This window comes from Chelmon rostratus, chromosome 11 (assembly GCF_017976325.1).
Source record: "Chelmon rostratus isolate fCheRos1 chromosome 11, fCheRos1.pri, whole genome shotgun sequence".
Taxonomy (NCBI): Eukaryota; Metazoa; Chordata; class Actinopteri; order Chaetodontiformes; family Chaetodontidae; genus Chelmon; species Chelmon rostratus.
Window position 1 is genome coordinate 2,712,613 of NC_055668.1, and position 21,667 is coordinate 2,734,279.

General features: G+C 42.1%; 2 protein-coding genes across 2 annotated transcripts; one reads left to right on the top strand and one right to left on the bottom strand.

The window, feature by feature from the left end:
* Positions 1–940: 940 nt before the first annotated feature.
* exo1 (exonuclease 1) lies at positions 941–12,766 on the bottom strand. The gene is made up of 14 exons (XM_041947793.1): positions 12,628–12,766; positions 11,215–11,411; positions 10,964–11,083; positions 9,419–9,542; positions 9,116–9,253; positions 8,711–8,923; positions 8,339–8,526; positions 8,080–8,182; positions 7,777–7,990; positions 6,365–6,551; positions 4,779–5,325; positions 4,513–4,602; positions 2,707–2,903; positions 941–1,157 (listed from the first exon to the last, which is right to left on the bottom strand). The coding sequence occupies exons 2-14, from the start codon at positions 11,373–11,375 to the stop codon at positions 1,046–1,048; spliced, it is 2,394 nt and encodes a 797-aa protein (XP_041803727.1). The 5' UTR covers positions 11,376–11,411; positions 12,628–12,766; the 3' UTR covers positions 941–1,045.
* Positions 12,767–14,606: 1,840 nt separating this feature from the next.
* yipf4 (Yip1 domain family, member 4) lies at positions 14,607–21,436 on the top strand. Its single transcript, XM_041947385.1, has 6 exons — positions 14,607–14,820; positions 17,525–17,678; positions 18,281–18,452; positions 19,262–19,339; positions 19,466–19,579; positions 20,494–21,436. Exons 1-6 carry the CDS (start codon positions 14,763–14,765, stop codon positions 20,629–20,631), a joined length of 714 nt encoding a protein of 237 aa, XP_041803319.1. The 5' UTR covers positions 14,607–14,762; the 3' UTR covers positions 20,632–21,436.
* Positions 21,437–21,667: the final 231 nt, after the last annotated feature.

Below are 21,667 nucleotides of genomic sequence, written 5' to 3' on the forward strand. Positions count from 1 at the left end.
CAAGCTAAAGGGAGTCTGCATTCAGCAGTTACAAACATATATGTGGTGGATATATCATACACTGATTCCAGTATTTTTGGACAGAGTATTTTTAAATTAGCTAAATTCAGGCCAAAAAATGGCTGCAACATTCCTCCCCCAGAATTTTATTAATGGCAGGTTGCATGGATAAAACTTACATGAAAAAAGCCAAATCACTGAGTACTTATCCAATTTCTAAAATACTGGCTACGACCATGCTTTGCAAGAGGTCACTTGACAAACCTGAGGGGCAGAGAGCTGATCGACAGGATTAGAAACTAAACTAGAAACCTTTTGACTTTATGCAATCCATTTTTATTATGTGACACAAATCCAGTTTTACCTCTTCAGGCCTTTCAAAATTATTTAAAACGAACAATCCAAAAATGGAAAATTACTCCTTGGTGGAGCTGCTCACAACTTATATTTTGGAACAAGTATACGTTGCTTCCTTTTAGGGGTTACAGGGTTAAAAAGGTTTGGAGCTGCTGCTTTCTATCAGCTAGCTTAGCCTATATGTTTGCTTATACTACAGGCAGGCAGGTGGCAGTTGATATTCATCCAAAATGCATTTTGGCAGAATTCTTCTACCAAAAGGACTTAAGATGCAATTTAGAGCACACACTCAGTCTGCCGTTTATGAAGTGAGAACTGATCCAGACAGTAAAAGACTGTGTCGGGCTGACAGCTGAAGGTACTCGACACCGCTCTGAAGACATAGGAAGCCAGTAGTTTCCACATTCCTCAGCCTGCATGCGGGTAGGGCATTTTCAGCAAACACTCAAATATGTATTGTGCATTCTCATAGCTATGTGACACATTCTTTAACTGCTGTGTTGAGGCAACAGACAACAGCAAGAAGATGTGATGCAACATCACACAACATACTTGTGGTTCAGAAGACAGTTGCTTTATTAAAACTAAGAATCACAGGTTGATGAGAAATCATTGACATACATGGTATGTTTAAAAGCTTCACTCCCACACAGTGTGCACAGCACTTGTGGAACATTCAAAGCATCGATCAGAAGCTGGTGATTAAGTTCATGTCCGTTCGCGATGAGCTGGCCAGCAGGTCGTCTTTGACTGGAGACATGGGCTCTCCATCCTTATGGAGAGACATCTTCTGGGCATCTCTGCAAAACACACGAGCTGGTTTTACAGGTGCTCCATGACAACAGGGTGCACGCAGGAATCCTGAACACTTTCCATACATTTTAAGACCTCATCCTTACTTTGAGTTCGAAACGATTTCATCAGTGATGTATTTCAACTAAGATTAATGCACACTGACTGTAAGACAGAACAGTTAAACAGTCGTGGGGCCTTTGCAGGAGCTTCAGTGGCGGTCGAGAACAGAAATGAGAGACCTGGGGTCAGATGGATGAACTATGTGTACAGACAAAAACCCCTTATGTCTTTTCCACACAGAAACTGGTATTTATAGAAGAATGTGCGATGAGAATGTGCCACCTCACACAGACCTCAGACCAGTCTATACAGTTTTCAGGAGATAGTTCCATCACTTAAATCGCTGTTTGGTCAAAATTCCTGTTAGTGTGAATAGCCAAGCAAGTAAAATTTCCAAAAGGTCAAAGTTAAACATGACATTTCTGTTCAATATTTTAAGCGAGATCAATTCCTCATTTGCAACTTCTGTGGTTTCAAAATATCAAAAAAGGAAAAGGGCCGAAACAAAAGTTTGGGTGAGAGAACTGCATTGAAGGATTGGTGGAGCTCCAGAAAGACAAATCAACCCCTGTTTGACTGCAAAAGACCTTCAGGGAGATGAAGCAGACTCTGACGTGGTGTTGGTGCTACTGTTGACTGTGCAGCGACACCCCCACAAATATGACCATCATGGAAGAGTCATCAGAAGAAAATCTTTCCTGTGTCCTCACCACAAAATTCAGCATCAGAGGTTTGCAAAGGGACATCTAAACAAGCCTGAAGCATTTTGGAAACAAGTTCTATGGACTGATGAAGTTAAAATAGAACTTTATGATCACAGTGAGCAAAGGGTGCTACACCTCTCCAGCTGTCAAGCACAGGGGTGGCTCGATCATGGCTTTGGGCTCTGTAGGAACATTTCACTGGTAGAGGGAAAAATTGATTCAATTAAATACCAGCAAATTCTAGAAGGAAACATCTCTGTCTGAGAAATGCTAAAGATGAGAAGTGGATGGCTTCTGTAATAGGATAATGATCCTTAACACACCTCAAAATCCACAGTGGACTGCCTCAAGATCCCCCAAACAAGAATTGAAAGACTCTCAGCTACAAAAAGCCTTTACAAGCTGTGGGTGTTACTTAGTACTGACCACGCAGGAAGCCCAAACCTGTTTCAACATTATAGACATACTGTCTATACTAGGGTTGGGCGATATGTCAAAATTTTCATCAGGACAACAACCTGTGACTGCTGATATATTATATATTCGAGCAGGTGTGTGTGTATGTATGTGTGCCACTGAATATAGTAACTAGATACTGATTTAGTTGAATATACTTAGCCAATATGCTGGATATGTGAAAGCTGCCATGAATAGATATAGCAAGACATTATTCTCAGGTCATTCATGTGTACATGCAGTCAGCCATCAAAGGTGATTTATAAATTCTATGTGACTGATATTCAAATATTCTACTGTGTACAGAGTACACACTTGAGTATTTCTCTTTTACTTTTTGAAGCTGAAGTTCTTCCAGAGGCTGCTGATGGTGGCCTGGACACCAGGTTTGTTCTCGTTGTTGGGGGAGGGGATTTTCTTCCCCGAACTCATCGACTTTTTCCTCAGTCCGCTGGCCCTGGCTGGACCCAACGCTCGCACCTTTGCTGCTTGACCCGCGCTGCTGGAGTTTGGCTTTGACAGACCTGAAACCTAGAGGAAGAAAGACCATGTACAGGAAACAGGATTAGAACACAGAGGGAGGTGAGCTCAAATGTTTCACGGCTATGGAAAACGTCTTAATCCTCATTATCATTTCTAAGTTGTGAATTGAATTAAAAAAAAAAAGAAAATGTGAGATCAGAAAATGAATACCAATCCCACATCCGTGTTAAGTGCAGACTGGTACAGAGTACATAGCTGGAGTCAGTACATGGTTATCCCTGCTAAGCATAAAGACTGGAATGAATGAATCTGGAAACTTGCACTATAGGCGGAGATGCAAAACCGTTGAACCGTGAAATAGCTGTAGCCCATAACAGACGGATATCGACGGCGTTGGCTGTGTCGTATTCCAGCTCCATCGGTCCACTGTCGTTCTAACTAATTTGTCCGCTGGTTCTGTCACCAGTGTCTCACTCAGGGCCCTGCAAGCTTTACACTCCAGGGACCGTGGTCATAAAGATTCCTAGTGCAAAGAGTTGCTCTTACTGACAAAATTCTAAGAAATTGTTAGAATTATGACATTTTCTAAGAATATCCCCTTACATTTGAGACTAGATCCTGTTAAAATAAAAGTTATTCACAAAGCTTCGTGGTCCTTGAGTCGATCGCTCACATCTTCCACCCAACGTCACACGATGACGCTCCTACTGACGGACATTGATGAAAGCTGAGCTCTCTGAGTGGATGTTTGTGAATATGGCCCCAAGCCTTTTTTTTAGAGCACATTCATCTGTAATGTAGATACGTACTGGCAGTGGAGCTCATTTATTGGAGCATCCTAATAGACAAATGGTTAAGACGCATGCTACATGACCACAGTGTCTTCAGTACGATCCCAGTCATGTGCTTCACTCTTCTCTTGTCTCCTGTCTGCCTCTAGACTGTCCACTATCAAGTAAAAATGCCAAAACAAAATCTTTCATGGAGTATGTAGTTTCTTTCTGATTTAACACATGTACAGCTAAGTCATTTTTACCAGCATGGCTGGAGTTGTTTTCATCTTGTGCGTCTGTGTGTGTGAAATGTGGTCTTGGAGACACCTATTGTAGCAGGAACTAGCACAGAGTACTGTGCCAGGTGTTGCCAGGTGTGTCTGTGGACATTTTATCAGCGTGACAATGACAGCATCACAACAGTGCGAGATGCAGTCACAAAACTGTTCAGGAGTGTAGTTAGGACCAAAAAGAAGGCAGATTTTGAAGATGGTTGTGATCCAACCCACGAATACTGAGTACTCATGTTATAATGTAATAATGACTACTCATGGGCAGACTTCTAGGATCTTTAGTTACATGGTTGACAGTAAAGAAAAGGACATTAAATAGTTTATGTGTTGGATGGTAATATTTTATAGTTTATTTGTTTGTCGGGGTTGAAAGAACTCATTACCAGCATATATCCTTGCTGTCAGGAAGACAATCGCATTCTAATGAAATTCATCAGGGGATTGCCGCTCTGTAAGGCAGGCTGTCACAACCATCCTCCTCGGTCTAATGGTACAGAAACTCTGGGAAGTCTGCAAAGTGTTAATTCTTCTGTGCACTAAGATTTAATCATTAATCTGCAAATGCTGGATGGAACTGAGGCACAAACCCACCTTAGACCTCAGCACGCCGTTTTTCTTATCTGCTTCGGTTGAGTGTGTGGGACTCTGCTCTGGCTCTGAATCTTTGCATGAATTCATTTCCTGAGGAAGCACAAGAAAGACACACATAAGAACACATAGCCATGCGACCAAAATAGCTGTCAGCACACCCACGCATTATCCGCCAAACTCTGACGATGATGTACGTGTGAAGGCTGACCCAACCACAAGGGATGTTCAGACATTTAGAAATGCAGTGGAGATTCATATGAACGTACAGATGCAGCATCCTCCTGGTAGGAGGAGGGGAAGCTGTAGGTGGGGAGTTCCTCTTTCTGGCAGGAAGTGAGGTAAGGCTGGGACTGGGAGAAGTAGGCACTGTCCTGGGACGGAGGGGAGTCTGGAAGGTCATCCATGTCCTGTGGGTTTCTGCCAGTGGAGGATGGACATGGGGGTGACGTGTCTCTGGGGGATCTTTGAGTCTTAATGGAAGAGGAAGAAGTCTCCTTCTTATACTGAAACTGCTGCAGGACAGCCAGGCCTGCGGTGGCCTTTCTCGTTCGTTCAGTCGAGGTGGAGCTGCCTGACCAGCAAAACAGTCTGAGGCCCTCACTGGTTGAGCTGGGAGATGTGGTGTTTGGTGATGGAGGCGGGCTGGGGGTGTCCATTGACGGCGCGTCGGGACCATCGCTGTCATTGGACTGGGCGAAGGGAGAGTTGTCCTGAGCGGGACTCTCAGCTCTGGTCTCCACATGCTGAGGTAAATCCTCCTGAACAGACTCGTTAGTGCTCAGACTGGATACTGAACTTGAACCGCTGAAGAATCTACATGAGCAAATAAACACAAGAGCATCAGGATCATTCCTTTATCTTTACCTTACTGCATGCCAAGGCTGCAGGAGTCAGGGCGTGGTTATCCTAGCTTAGCATAAAGAAAGGAAGCAGGGGGAAACAACTTGTGTTGGACCACTTTTTTCAGTGGAGGATTCATCACGAGCAGCCACTACATCCTCTTGTTTAAACTTTAATCACGTGCTGATAGTGGTTATGTTCATTTACCATGCTGGTTATTTTAGTACTTAATCTGTTTGATCTATTGATAGGGGAAAAAGCTTTCATCAGTTTCCGTGAGCCCTAGCTTTGTCATGTGACGTTGGGTGGGAGATGTGAGAGCATCTCAAATGAGACTGACCACAAACATTATCCCTACACCATCTAATGTGTGGCGCTTCATTAACTCATTGTCATTCAATGTCTCTCATTTACTGCCATTTTCTCCTCTGCTTTAGAAACTCTTAAGCCTCTTTAAAGCCCTCCTCCCTGCTCTGGTTTTTCACCTTAGGAGCTCTCTCGAGGGCCAAGAAGCTTTGTGAATAACTTTTATCTTTAACGGGATCTGGTCTCAACTGTAAGGGGAAATTCTAAGAAAATGTCATATTCTTTGTAGTAGAAAGCTTTATGAACGCGGCCCCAGCTGTGCTCTTATTGGTGAAGAAGCCACTGACGAACCACGAAGGTTCATGTAGCAGGATAACATGATTCTCTCTGGATTTTATAATGTTGCACTGTCTGGTTGGTGTTAAGTGTATTTCTTGTACTGCAATACTGTCGGTAAAGACTTGCTTCAGTAATTAGCCTGTTTGGAAATTTGCCTGGCTAGCCTAGCTAGCTTACCCTGTATTACTGTGTTAACATGGTTTCAGTGTGATATTATAGCAACTGTGGTTACAGCTGATGTTCAGAATACATACAGTCACACAGAGTGAGACCAAAACTTCCACACACACGAGGTCCAAATGGGACCCAAAGAATCAGTCTAAGAAGAAGATGATGATTGGCTGATGATGAGTCCCTGTGATGTCACCTGCTGAATGTGGCTTGGCCGTTCTCCTCATCCTCCTGGGTCCTCCTCTGCAGCAGGGTGGCAAAGCGGTTGCGTGGCCAGGACTGCGTGGTTAATACTGGCTTGTCCAGCTGTTGATCTGATCTCGGTCGCTTCTGACTGGAGGCTGAGTACTGCTGCAGCACGTCCTGGTCTGATATAGTGGAGTCTACGGGAGACAAAAGACAAGTAGACTCCAGATGTCATAATAGGCAGCTTTTACTTTTTTGTTCCTTTCTGCTTAACCTACCCAGAAAAAAGAGAACAGCATTGATAAAAAGCCCTGAGTTGGGTGAATCCATAATGAGCTACATTTCATTTTAATTTTCTCAGCACGAACAAAAACTGCAGCTCAGTTTAAATCGAGTTTGTTTGTTCATTTCTGTGATCATATCTACTTTTGCCAAAGCATGGCACCAAAACAAACCCTGGCTTGATCTGTGAAAGGTGACTCGTACGGTTTCCCTTCTAGACAGTTTAGGGCTCATGCATCATCATACTGAATGGTTACAGTAAAAGGGGTGGGGGGTGGGGGGGGGGGGGGGGGGGGGGGGGGTCTTTTTGACCACTTTGAAAATGTATTCACAGAATGGCAAGGCAGTTTACTGAGGAGAGTCCACTCATCTGGGAAACACTGGCTCAGCTTTATCAGGCCCTGAGCCACAGACCCAGGTCTGAACGTTGTTTCATGGTCTGCCCGTCTATTTGCACAAATGCTACAGTTACATTTAAGCGCTACAAAAAAAACAAGCTGTGATACTCGCCAAAGGGCGTGTTACAAAGTACTGATTATGCAAGGTGCAAAGGCTTTTGCTTTGGGCCCTTTTTCTTTTTTCTTAATTTGAAACTGTAAAAGACAGAAATAAAAAAGTAATCTTGTTTAAAATGTTAAAGAAATGCGTCATCTTTAACTTTATGACTTTTGGAAATCAGGTCATCTTTGACTCTCTTAGCTATTCACAGTAACAGAAATGTTAACCAGGGGTGCCCAGAGTGTTGCATGGCACTCCATTCGTGTTAGGCGACACAGTATACTAAGATATGAAACATCATATAATTAATACATTAATATTATACTAACATTATACTCTATACTAAGTATTTACTGGTATAATAATACACTAAATAGTAATTTCTACTAGTTACTCATCCAGGTTGGGGATGGTGATAGTGTGAATGTTCAAGTCAGTAACTACCCCCCCCATTTCACATTAAATGAGTGTTGAAGTTAAAGTGTGTGTTGAAGTGAAAGCAAAGAACAGAAGGATGCTAGAAAAAGAAGAACTAACATTAAGTGACATGAACTAAAATAAAAAGAAAGATGGTGGAGAGAAAACAGCCAAATCTCGATGGACTGAAAAGCACAGCGTCCACACTACATGTTAACAGCTTACCTTCTCGTGGTCGCTTCACCTGCAGCTCTCTGCAGGGCAGCCTCAGGCCGTCCAGGCCGATGACTCTCTCCTTCCCCCTGGTGGAGGGAGGCCTGTCTGGGGAGGCAGCAGAGCAGAGAGAGGCAGCAGATGCTGGCTTGTAGCCTCTGCTCCAAATACTGGGCCCAGTTTGAGCTGGTGAGTCGTTCCAGCTGTGACTACGGGGTTTAGAGGGCTGAAAAGACATTCGCAAAGTTGTTCTAAATTAAATATGGTCCTTCATTCTGATCATCTGGAATCCTTTCAGCCTTTTTGATCTGATACCTGTGGAATAGGTTTGTCTGGGTTAAAGTCATCTATCCTCTCCATGGTGTTGATGTCAAGGTTTCCCATGGCCATCTGCAAGCCTTTGTCATCTCCTGGATTACTGGATTCAACATCAAGGATTAAATACTATGTAAGTGATGGAGAAGAAGGTCCAATCTTCCATTCTGAATCAAACAAAATCAAGAGTGGGACTAAATCATTTTCATTATTGACAAAGATGACACTTGGTCAGGTGTGATTAAGGACAGGAGGATACAGTCCAGCGTAGCTGAGGGTGGTCTGGTCCATGTCCTCTGGGTAGGGATTGAGGGGCACAACCCTCCTCCTGATAGGATCAAACACCAGCTGGTAGAGAAAGGTGTTATTGGCTCTGATGAATCCTTCGATGTACTGTTCAGGGACGACTAGATTCATCTTCAGGTACTGGCCCATCTTTCTGATCACCTGACAGCAATAAACAGTTTGTCACTGTACCACTGCTGCAACACTTTCTCTATACATTTGCTGAATATTTTATGAAAATGCACCAGCAATTATGTAGACAACACTTAACCATTATTCAAAATTGTGTCCTACAATATATGCTGTTACACTTTATGCCTATTCATATTACCGTAAATGAAAATACCTTTAGAATATCAGGGTCTTTGGCCAGCCGCAGCAGCTTGCAGGCCTTGCCCAGGCCGATACCATGCAGGGAGGCCAGATAATCGCAGCCAGAGAGGATGCACATGTAGCGAAACTTCTCCTCTGTGAAAACGTTCCCCAGAGAGCGGCAGCGGCCAAGGTTATTTTGATCTATCTCCAGGCCGTTGCCCTGTTTGTCCATTTTGAGGATGACCTGGATGATCGTGAAACACAATTGATTACTGAGCTGGTGGCTATGTATCAGTAGTAGTTCATGTGACCATTCCTAAAGGCCTATGTTTGCTTTTGTTAAAAAACATCTCCCCTCTCCACACAACCACCAGGTTTCCTCTCTGCATATATGTCTGCAGCTGGAAATGCAGCCACTGCGTTTAGTATGTGATACCTTTTTGCAGCCAAATGCCAGCAGGTCAGAGTCTTCTGTGATGACAGCCTGGGCCAAACCAGATTTAGTGAGGTAAGCTAACTGAGCATCAGCTTCATATGGAGCCACAACACAGTCCACCCCTCTTGCCCTCGCAGCCTGGTTCAAAAAAACAAGAAAAACAACATTCAAGATTGCTGGATGTAACCACAAACAATAAAATGAAGTAACAGAGAAAAAGAGAGAGAGGGCAACACATGCATCTGTAGGGTTCAAATGGCCAAATGCATTGCTATGTCGTTCTGTGTACGATGAAGTCTTCACCTTGATAAGGTTATGAGCCATGGCTGGGGTGATGTTCACACAGCGGGTAAAACAGTCTCTGGCCTCAGACACTTTGCCCTCACGTAGCAGCTGTCGGCCTTTCTGAAGGTTGGCCTCTCTGCGGCTGAGAGACACATGAATGAAACAGAATTAAATAATGGAACACTTCAGAATTACTGATGACGGTTGGCAGAATAAAAGTCAGAGTCAGATATTAAACAAAATGAGAATTAAAACTGAAGGTTATGTAAGAAGACTGAGATGTTTTTGTTAATGGTGTGTAAGTCCCAGTCGGAGGTAGCAATGCTGTGGCAGCAAAGAGAGAGTCGTAGTAGAAGTCGAACAGCCACAGACACAGCTCAGCTCAGCTCAGCTTCTTTGCTCAGGATAACAATAAGGTTTTGGACATTTTTTTAGTACTTAATGTTCAAGCATTTGTTTCTGTAGGGTTTTTTTCCTCACTCATCTGCAGGTCTGTACATTCCTCTCTGCACTGTCACACACAGACAATGTTGCACTGTTAATGTTTCGGAATGCAGTTCTTCAGACAAAGCGAGCTTTGTCTGAGTGTGCTTGTTACCAGGTATGAAAAACACTATTTGGCACAGGCCATCAGTGCTTCACAGAAACTCTAACACAGTTCCATTCTATGGCATTTCTTTCTTTGTACAGTATTTTCTGTGGAGTTTGTTTCTGTTTGAATGATGGTGCAATTCCCATCTGTTATATCTCCTTCTCCCAAGTCAATTTTGGGTATCGCAGGTCCCACAAAATATGACAGTTACAGTAGCTTGCAAAATGGGGAGCTGAACTTGATGTATTTACTGTTGAGCAGAGTTCTGAGTATTGGAAAAGTTTGTTCTGAAGGACTATAATTTCACAGTTTGAGTCAAGCATAGAGGCAGAATTACGTGTAGCTCTGGTTGTGTCTGACCGCAGACCGCAAGCGGCAGTGCTGATATAGTGGATTATGAGCTTCGGCTGTCGCAGTCCCTCCCACCCGGCCTGCTGCTGCTCCTTTCTGGGCCTCTGGTGCTTGGAATAACGATAGACGCAGCCAGGATTGCTTGGTTTCAGCAGCGGCAGTGCAGGGTTTGTTTTGAGAGTGGACAAGGGACAGTGACAACCACAGTGTTCATGGAACAGCCTGTCAGAAAAGCCAACGCTGCCAAAGGACTGGGTCTGGAGCTCAGTTTGGGTCAAGCCTGTACAGCTCACTTTTGTTTGTGTTTGTGTTAAATGAAATGTGCAACCATTTATCAGCTCTGTGATCAGTGCTTTGGTGGTCACTGTGATACGCATTTACAGTTTCAGTTTCCAGCAGCTGATGGAGGTGCAGATTGCGCTTCTGGGTGGAAAATGATTTAAGGACAAACTTAAAATTCACAGAAACTGTAGAAATGACTTAACCTGCCAAAATAACTTCATGAATTCTATTCGAGGCTAGAATTCAAAAGTATTTTAGGACTTGTGAGGTCGTAGATGACAGGCTGTCCAGGAAATGTATATGTTGCGCATCCATACACATGCAAGTTAAATACTCACTCTCTGCGAGCTTTTTCCACTTCTTTTTTTGAAGGCAGATTGCGTCCATCAAACACCAGAATTGGTTTGACTCTGAAGCTCAACAGCATGTCCACAAATTTCATGCAGTACCACACATACCTGGATTGGACAAATTAAAAAGCCAGTATCAGTTCTGGACATTCAGCTCTCAAGATTACAAAGTAAAAAGCATCATGCAGTATTTCGCACCATTTTTGTTTCCACTCAGCTAGAAAAATTAAAATGCTTACTGATCAGTTGGCTCTCCTTTAGCGAGCTTCTCAGCACATGAAAACGCTCCTTTATGCAGCCAACAGTACGTGTCCACAGCCACGGTTTGGCCTTTGTATTTTTTCACGCTGATGGGCTCTGCTGCGTCTTTGATGAACTGCAGCAGTCCAGAGATCCCCATTTTCAGCTGCCGATTTGAGCCACGCTGATTCCAAAACTATAAAGGAATCAGAAAAATGCAGATAAAAACAGCTGGTCGTGCTTTCAACGGAGAAAGGTACATCTGCCACTCAGAAAGCTCACAAAAGCCCACAAAAATCAGACAAAACATCAGGTGAGAGAAGAAAGTGAATCAGAAAGGCACATGGTGACAAAGCCTTTGCTGTCCGGCGTCTCCGCTGTGGCGCTGCCAGGGAATCTCAGACAGACAGAGGTGATGTTATCTTATGGCTTTCTCTCTTTTTTATTATTTATTTATCTGACAGTGGACAGATAAGAAGTAAGGAGAGAGATGAAAAAGGATGTAAGAAAGGTCCGGGTCCAAGTTCCTGGTCACCGTAGCCCCTAGGCCCCCTAACGGCTTCCTCTAACTGACTGCAAATAGTTGTAATTTCATCTTTCTTCTCATTTTATCTTACTGACTTCAACTAGAGGTGAAGTGGCCACATACTGTGTAGCCAGCAGATTCCCTGTCAAAGACCAGGTTTCACAAATAGCTTGACCTGATGAGGTTGGGCAGCCCTGCTGAGAACCACTGTGAATGAGGATGCAGCTCTCAGATGGAAAATCTTGTCATATTTTGCATCAAATTAAATCAAGAAATCTGGACACTGAAGTTGCTATGGGTAACGTTCTTGTGGTGAAACGGAAAAATGCTTCGTTAGCCTAGTTGAGTGCAACACTTAAGCTCCAATTATTTAGATCTAACGAGTCGCACTTTCAAGTGGACAACATCCAATTTATCAACGTCCTGTTTTCATTAAGTAAGAGATTATCGGTCGCTGCCGCTATTTCCAGCCATCTAAAACTCAAGCCTGCTCACAAAAAACACATTTTCCAGGTGACATTTCAGTCACCTGAAGACCTGTGTGTCGAGTTTAGCACAAAGCCTAAACCTTGTTGTGAGACCTGTGTGTGTTTGTGAATAGGTCAACATTCAAAAGTTACATCTAGAAGTGCCCGTTAAACCTGATATTGCCGTTTATTTTGACTGCAGTGCACAATTGCTTGTTCTTACATTTATTGCTGATATTGTATCTTTTATCTAACGAGGAAACGTTCACATAGAAACTGAACAAAGTGGACTCTCTCTTCGCTCGCGTAAAAGGTCAAAACGTAAACGCAACCGATGCCCATGAAGGTAACATACGGACCAAGAAAACGCACAAAGCTAATATAATGTTAAATTCAGTGAATACCGAATTCAAACTTACTCTTTTCTTCAATGTAACTTTTATCCACACATACAGGGAGCAGAAGCTGGAGCCACTTTCTTCGTCTTCTTGATGTTATATATCAGTTGGCATAGAGCGAGTTTAGTTTTAGCGGCAAAAGAAGTCGTTCAGTATGGGCTACTGCGATTGGTCAGATGGACGGAAAGGGCGGGGTTAACGGAAGGAAGAGGAGTGTGCTCGAAGACCTGGCCGCTACACCACGTTGCCATGTTTACATTGTTGCTGTGCTAACAGCCAGTTTCTTGTTTACTTCAGCACAACTCGGTCTAAACAGTAGCTATCATCCAAGCATCTCCCACACTAGCTGCCACTGTCTTATCATCAGCGGATTGCGACTCATCCACACACCCCTGTTCTCTTATGTGCCACACGCACAGTACTTTCCCCGCCCTCGCCTCTTTGTGAAACGCGACACGCCGGTGTATGTACTGAGTTCCGCCGGCCTACAGAGAAGGGCTGCAGCTGATCTCATGTGTTCACGATTTCTCGATGATGGATTAAATTATGAAGATTAAATTAAAATTAGACTGAATTCTGTTTATTTCTAATGTTCATTCAGCTTATTATAATAATAAGTATAAAGTTTTTTGAGTTGTTGAGGGGGCAGTGTCTCACTACTCCACAAGACCAGTTTAATTCATCATAAAGACAATCTGGTTGTTCCACAAGTAAAGCATAAAATATTGATATGGGAGGTTTAGGTCCTACAGACTGCATTGATTTATTGTGTGTGAATTGTGAAACTGTGTCAGTAAAATAGAAAGGCACACAGGAGCAGAATTGGAAATATGGAGCAAGTTTTGCTGTGTTTTGATATGATTGTTTGGATGATGACTTTGATCCCTTGTATTTCCACCTCTCCTGAATCACTTCCAATATTTTGATACATGTACTTTCATTTCTATATAATATGTTACAAGCTTGTTGTCATACATCATTTTTGTTCATATTGATTAACAGATATGGTATGTTAAAGCAACTGGTTGGAATTTCCTGCATTACTGCAATCTTTGCCTGGTTTGCAGATTGGTACTGCCGCAGGTTCTTTCCAGTTCTGTGCCAACTCGCCCACACTTCATTACACAGTTCAAGTATGATTTATCATCACATTATAAATTTGGTCTTTACCTGGAGAAGACGCCATTTTTTGTATGGTTAAGTACTGTGAATGGCATATTTAAAAAAATATTTTGTATCTTCATGTTGCAATAATCTGTCTTCATTCTCAGCTATTTTAGCTTCTCTCCCTCTTCATCCCTCCCATTTAAATTTAGCAAATGTCTGCAGGTGTCTCTGCTTTCTCTTCATCTGTTTCAGCTATAGCTTAATCATTAACTAAGATTGGATATCCACATTCTCATTTCATCCCATTCATCCCTATTATCATTTTACATATGTTATGAATTCTGTCTCTCTTTCAACCAAATGACAACATTTCCTCCAAGAGCCCCCCTGTATTTGAACTGTTTTCCTTACTTTTGCTCTTAAATGTGAAATGATGAGTCTTTTGAACACCGCAGAACTGTGTGTTTTCACACTGTTTTGTCCACCAAGGTACCATTTTCTTTTAACTGTCGTCCTTTGACTTGACTGTCTCACAACGCCCAAACTGTGCCAAAAACAGAACAATTTAACTAATCAACATCTTGCTTAACAACAACATTTTACATTTCATTACTTTCTTTGAATGTATCCCAATAAGATTTGTTGAAAGACCATCTCGCCTTGGCTCAGCTATGAAAGCATAGTGTTGTTTCTTTCACAATTTCTCAACAAAAAATACCCTGCAAAATTCAGACAATGGTGTCATGCTATGAAAAATCACTAATAATACAAAAATTTGTAGGTTTGATTTCTCTCAGCTGCTCCAATGTCCCAGCCTCACGACGTAACATGAACGCATCTTACGACGTGTCTCATTTCCCAGCTTCCTCTGCACTTCCTGCTTTCCAGGAGTGACAGGCGGAACGAAAACAAAATGCGATAGTTTAACTTCACTGCTGAGCTGTGATCAATGACAGCGTTATCAAGGCTTCCCGGCTGATTTCACCGACCGTTTATGTAAATGTTATTTCTTTGTACCTGAAACGTGCGGTAGTAACATAGGATCAACCATGCAGTTCTCTCCTAATAACGGAGATTTCACATTCGTCTCCTCGACAGAGGCTGAAGGTAGGCTAACGCCAGCGCAGCTCCACGGCTAGCAGGCCTGAAAAGAGCCAAACACTGTTTACGTGTCTTGTTTTCTTTGTCATAATGTAGCACAGTCACTCAGGTACAAATGCATCCAGTCTGCAATAGTTCTGATGTGTGGACCGACACGGTGCTATTCGGAATTGCTAATATTAACGTTTCCGTCCATTATTAAAGAGCAAGATATCGCTCGCCAGTTGAACAACGTTAAGTGCAGCACTGATACGTGTCGCTCACTAATGTGGCTAACAAAGATTATTGAAAAACCGGAGGCTAAATCTTGCTTATTGTTTAGGTTGCGAGGCCATTAAAGTAAGAACTTAAAGGTTTGTTCCTCTAGTCATTTAGCTTTAAGGCGGAGCTCAATGGTAAGCGATCTTGCCCAAAATATGACCCACACTCTTGTTTACAGTGGTCACTCACAAACCTTCCACCACCTTGTGTAATATGGAAGACGATAGTAGCCAAGAAGAAACATTAATACACATATCATAAAAACATGAGCAGCTAGGTGCTTTAATTAAGATAGAAATACCAAGAATTCTGTAAACATGTTAAAAGACACGTTTTTAGTTTAGAGTATTTTGATAATCCCAAATGGAAATTACAGTGTTAAAGCAGCTGCTTCACATGAATTACGAAAACAAATGAGGTAGGTGAGAAACGAGCACAATTACTAGGCCAATTTATACGCAATAACTAAAGATGACTAGATAAAATACAACATAGAATAATATTAAAAAATCTGGGAATACAGTCAATTAGGACTGTTGCGTTTGCTATAATATGTATAGAACACACAGGTGTGAAATAGTACACAGAAATCAGGGTTCAGGATTTACCTTGGTTTTGAGGTCTATTTTAGGTACAGCAGGGAAAACTGCAGTCATTCCTTTTGAAAAATATAAATATTCAACAGTGGCTCATTGGCCGTAGTTCTTATTGTAACAGTTGAGGAATTTAAATATTGGCATATTGTTAATTAGAAAAAATAAGTAACAGAAATAGATAGCACATGTCAGTAATGCAGACTTTGACCTGTTGATAATTTCTGAATATTCATTTCAGTGTTCATTTAAACAGCACAATGGATTGACTACAATACACATGTGAAGGCACATGGTAGCCGGGCTCAAGCACTTACTGACTGAAGTCTATGCAGCTCTTTAATGCTTCTAATGTTATATTTAGGTTATTTGGTGTCACAAAGAGCTCATGAATAAATAGCTAATTATAAGTGTTATTAGTATTATTAGACTGCATGAATAAAGACAAACAGCTAGAGACGGTACAGTAATGATTATTACTGTGGGATCACGGTCACACATTGGACTTAATGAACTGATGAAGTGCATGATCTAGGATACAAGCACAGCAGGTTGAACAGCTTTTGACCTAATAATCAAGGAAAATAGCCGTACTGACATGCAAACATGTTTCCATGGTTGCCAAATGATTTGCATAAATATGTAAATTGATTTTACAAGTCAATTAATCCCAAATGAGATCGCTTCATTATCATAAAATCCTGTGTTTGGTTCCTTGCTTTCACACCACAAACAAACCACACCAGAGGCCAATTGAATGCAGAAAGAGATCCACCTTTTCAAGCGGTCTCGGTTCAGTTGTTTGGTCCACACCCGGGCTTGCTTGTCAGCTTACATACCAGCGCAAGTGAACTGCACAAACTGAGCGGATGGATGTGAGTTTGTTTTGAACCAAACGAAAGAGGTTCATTGTGAAAGCACTCTAAATGTCATGTGAGGATCCTCCAGCTGATAGACAAGAACTGGTGCACTGTCAAAACGGTAAAGTAAAAAGACCATTTCAACAGTAATTGTTCAGGTCACAGGGCGTTCCCAACCAAACATCCCATGCTGAACCATTCTGCATTTAATTCATCTTTCAGCTGTAGTTTAGCTTTATGTTTTTCTACTAAAATGTTCAGTGAGGCAAGTTACTGAAAACGCAATATTTAAGAGGCATCCCAGGGAATTGATATTGTGTCTTCATAAAGTTGAGGGATTTGTAAGATATGGATTTTAAAAAACAAAAAACAACCTTCATGTGTAAATCAGTGCGATGCCCCTGTCAGTTTGGAGCCGTTTAATGCCGGGATCAGACTATATGAATTTAGCCCTAACTATTTTGTCATGGCCGATCGTGACAGACAAATGGGTGTCTAATCCTGATTGTTATCTGGATGCTACCCAGAAGATGTATAAATAATGACCAAATGGGCCGTACTTGGGCCTCTTGCATTTGCTTTTAATGTTAAAAGCGCATCCACAACTGTCTTTTCTTTATTTTCCGCCAGCATCACACACTGCGCTTCTGTCAGTTTCGTTGACAGTTGCATCACTCGCCTCCCCGATGACATCTGAATTTGTGCGTGATCGAGGAATAAGAGGAATAAGACGTGCTGTGAGGGTCATACAAGTAGTCTTGCCAGTCACAAGTTTATGGCACTGTGACCATCGTCAAAGACAAAAATATCTTGTAGCTTGATCCTGGCATAACCAAACACAGGGAAACCTCCAGAGAAAGAGCTGAAGCTGTGTGGTAGTCCATCAGGTTTTTGATGTCTGTGCAACTGTTAAACATTCACACTGTGTCACACACCCCACTGTATGTATTTCCTGTGCCACACCAGTCTATGATCAAACAAACATGTTCTCCACAGAGCTCAGCGGCACCATCAGTGCCCCGGACATTAAACTAAGCATGGGCACAGAGAGTGGTAAAGACCCATATGCCACCACCTTCCTGAGGCAGCGAGGCTACGGCTGGCTGCTGGAGGTGGAGGAGGATGACGGTGAAGAGAGCAAACCTCTTCTGTGAGTACATGTTGTGTCTTTTCTTAGCTCATAACTCAGGAATTGTTTTCAATAAAAGCATGATTTAAAAAAATATATATCATCTGTTCCCAGCCAGTCGGCTGTGTGGCTGCATCCATAGTTCACACAGTCCTATGAGTGGCTGCTGCAAAAGGTCTACACTCGAACAGAAACAGCCTTAGTGCATTAAAAGCTAGCCCATTCTAATTGATCATGCATTTCTGAGGTACACAGTCTACACCAGTATACTGCAGACATGCCTACAAGCTAAGTAGCTTTAATCTCAAGATTTTCAAGAAAACATATTCATATTCCTAAACTCATCAGTGTTCTTAACTACTGAATTTGTTATATAAATGTTATTTGTTCTGTACCATAAATCAGGAGCTCCGCTATGAGCACGGAGAGTCTTGTGCTCAGGTGTGTTAAATCAGGCATCAATAATAGTTACAGAGGTAAATTTGACAATTGATTGACTTCAGTAAAAACAACATCCGCCATGTTGATGTAGCCCTACTTGTTGCTACAGATTTCATCTCTTGTCTTTCTTAGTCAGCGTGAATGCAAAGCCTCAGTCTTTATAATGTTGTGTGTGTGAGCAGGGAGGAGCTGGACATTGACCTGAAGGACATCTATTACAAGATTCGATGTGTGTTGATGCCAATGCCATCGCTTGGTTACAACCGGCAGGTGGTCAGAGACAACCCGGACTTCTGGGGCCCTCTGGCCGTGGTGCTGCTCTTCTCCATGATCTCCATCTATGGACAGTTCAGGGTAACCAGGACACAATGAACACCACTGTTTCATCTGTTTTCATGAATTCACCCATGTTTCCCACACTGTTCCACCCTCTGTTTGCCGTTTACACTGCAGGAACTGAACTAGATGTAACGTGAATTTTAAAGAACCGCTTTAATAAAAGGGTCTGCTTTGAATTTTATCTGCTGTTTGGTAGGCAATTGAAGAAAATGGTTAAGGGACAGACAGCGTTGGCAGAAGTGGTGATATTGTCATTCATTTTCTTTCATGGTAAATGAAGTTTTTGACGTCCTGCTGCAGTTGTACAATGGTGGTAACTGTTGTTACATTTGTTGCAATCGTCCTTTTTTTTTTCCAAAACATCTGCTCGCCAGGTCACAAGTTCTTCTCACAGTTCTGCTACCAGCCCCTGAAAGTACTTGGAACTTGCACTTCCAGTAGTGTCACCCCCTGAGCAATGCCCAAATGTAGTTCCAGGAACTCTTCCCCAAAACGTTTGAAGAAGTGTGGAAATAAGGGCAGAACTGTGCTGATGGATAAACATGATGTTACGTTTGTTCAGTTCCTTCAGAGGAAAATGTTTAGAAGTGTCTGAGGGGCATTTGCCTGTTTACACGCCTGTTTATGTGCTTTCATTAAATTGACAGAAATACAAAACCAGCAGCTTCAATTTAAAGATGTCAGACTTCATTTATAGACATATATTTGTGGAGCTGCTCCTTACTACGTATGGTTAATTATGTAGATGATGGTATGGATGTCAGAAAATTGTGGTTACTTCACACAGTTTTGTTTGTTCACTTAACTCAGCTTTTATTCCACAGGTTGTATCTTGGATCATCACCATCTGGATATTTGGATCACTAACAATCTTCCTGCTGGCTCGGGTTCTCGGTGGTGAGGTAAGTGCAGCTGACACCTAGTCATCTTCTCCAGCCAGTCAAAATACAGTCAGACATGACTCTTCACTTGTTCTTGTCAAACGTAAGAAACATTTTGTGATGGAGTCCTGTTGTTCTATCGAGCAGGTGTCCTTCGGCCAGGTTCTTGGAGTGATTGGATATTCCCTTCTTCCTCTCATCGTTATAGCCCCTCTGCTCTTAGTGATCGGAGGGTTTGAGGTGGTTTCTACACTTATCAAAGTGAGTCAGAGGCCACACATTCATAAACAGTCTTTTATTTTTCATGTTGTGTAAAAATAAAGCTTAAAATGGATGGATAATGTGTCTGACAACAGAATCTAACCCCACTGCCCATGAAATGTTCACGTGTAAAGACATCGTAGCCAATAATATGTGATGCATCAAAACACCCACACATATTGTTTTCTGTCATTTTTAATGTCAGTTGGTGACATGGTGAATACATGATCAAATAACTTTTGTTGGTTTGTCAGTCCAAACCCAAAGAGATACAAATGTTTGAATGAGTAAAGAATAAAAGATGAATTGCTGATGGATGGCTGGGGGACAGTTTCTGAACTGGCACCTTTTTACCCCACTTGAGTTTGATGGCCTGGGTACACAGAGTTGTTGGCAGGGTCAGAGGACCACTGTTACTAACTGGAGTAAATAGCTTGGGTGAGTCTGCGCACTGGTCTGCATGAGACTCAGAACACATCACCTGCTGCTTCACTAACTGCTTGCAGAAGAGAGTTGAAAAAAAAAAACTTTTTTGTTGTATTCTAGCCAAGGCAGCACTCCAATCACCACCAATCTGTCATGGGCAGCATGCCAGTCTAACATCCTCACCCCAGTCGGGACCATAGGTTACACCAAACATCAGCTCAGGTCATACTCACAGTCATGTGGCACATGACATGACACAGTAGTTCCTGTGTCTCCACAGGATATACACAGAAAATACAGATTCCCAGGATGGCCGTCATTTGTTCAAAAACAGCATCATTTGGCAAGAGCAAGATACAGATCTCTCACAATGTAACTTTCCTGAAAACATCAACCTCCTTCACGCTGCTTAAAATGAGCTGAGCCAAGCGATTCTTCTCGTCAGAAATGATGATTAAATGTCGTTGTTGTCTGTTCTGATCTTCCAGCTGTTCGGAGTGTTCTGGGCTGCTTACAGTGCTGCTTCGCTGCTCGTCGGAGATGAATTTAAAACGAAGAAGCCCCTTCTCATCTATCCCATTTTCCTTTTGTATATCTACTTCTTATCGCTATATACTGGCGTGTGACTGGACGAGTTGAAACTGTGGACCTTTTCATGGACAGTGACCCTGGAGCATGGGAGAAAAAAGTCAAACTATGGAACCAGGATTTTTTAAAAAGGTGTTTATTTCTTTCTTTTTTCTTTTTTTTTTTAACTCTATTAAATTTAGACAGTTGGGATGTTGGGGATATATATCAATGTATATAGTTTTTGTCCCTGATAGCTGGTCAATAAAATGCACATGGTTTTACAGCTTAAAATTCTGTATGCAGACTTCTCGTTCTCCAGTGCAGTACAGTCCCCTGGTCCTGCTTTTACCTGTAGATCATGAAGCAGGACGTAGTGACGCGGTTGTATGTTAATTTAATGACTGTTTTTTACTCTAATCGTGCTGAAGAATGTGGTGCCAAATATTTGTGTGTATACGTTTGAGGGAGAGTTTAAGAAAAGAGACGGCACCACACAGACAGAAATAAAAAGATTGTTGAGCATAATGTCCTTCATTGGTTTGTACTGTATGTACTATGAGAAGTGTCCATTTCGGCTTTTCCACAGACTTGTTTTCTTAATTTATGGATGTCAGCTGCAGAAGCAGGTCAGCTGGGGCAGTTGGTGATAGAAACCATCGTCTACTAAATGTGGTGCCTTGTTTTCCCACCCGTGTCCTGTTTGTCACCAGTTTAATACAGGAATATAATCCTTTGATCAATAATTACAGTAAATTCAGTTATTTCTCACTTAACCATCTGGTGTTTCCTGACTGATTGCTGTATTATACTATACCTTTAACACAGCTGGTCACACTAATGTATTAAACAGTGTTGATTATTGCAACACCTTCAAGATGTTTGCAGCAGGTTGGATTCACCCACAAAATTTCATTCAAAACATTCATTTGTAATTATAAGTCAAAACAGTTGTGTCCCAATTCCATAACACATAAAAACTACTTAGGTGAGTCTTAGTGTGTAATATCATTCATAAAATACACAGAACAAGACTGAAGCATTTACAGTCATAGCTGTGTCTTCAGCTAAATGCTAGCATGCTAATAAAAGCAG

Excerpts from the sequence above, each read along its gene's own strand:
- exo1 (XM_041947793.1), bottom strand. The coding sequence starts at position 11,375 with ATGGGGATCTCTGGACTGCTGCAGTTCATCAAAGACGCAGCAGAGCCC. Across the intron at positions 11,084-11,214 it reads AAAGGAGAGCCAACTGATCA|GTATGTGTGGTACTGCATGA; the intron begins GTAAGCATTTTA and ends TGTCCAATCCAG. Across the intron at positions 6,552-7,776 it reads GGTGAAGCGACCACGAGAAG|ACTCCACTATATCAGACCAG; the intron begins GTAAGCTGTTAA and ends TGTCTCCCGTAG.
- yipf4 (XM_041947385.1), top strand. The coding sequence starts at position 14,763 with ATGCAGTTCTCTCCTAATAACGGAGATTTCACATTCGTCTCCTCGACA. Across the intron at positions 14,821-17,524 it reads CTCCTCGACAGAGGCTGAAG|AGCTCAGCGGCACCATCAGT; the intron begins GTAGGCTAACGC and ends TGTTCTCCACAG. Across the intron at positions 19,340-19,465 it reads CTCGGGTTCTCGGTGGTGAG|GTGTCCTTCGGCCAGGTTCT; the intron begins GTAAGTGCAGCT and ends TCTATCGAGCAG.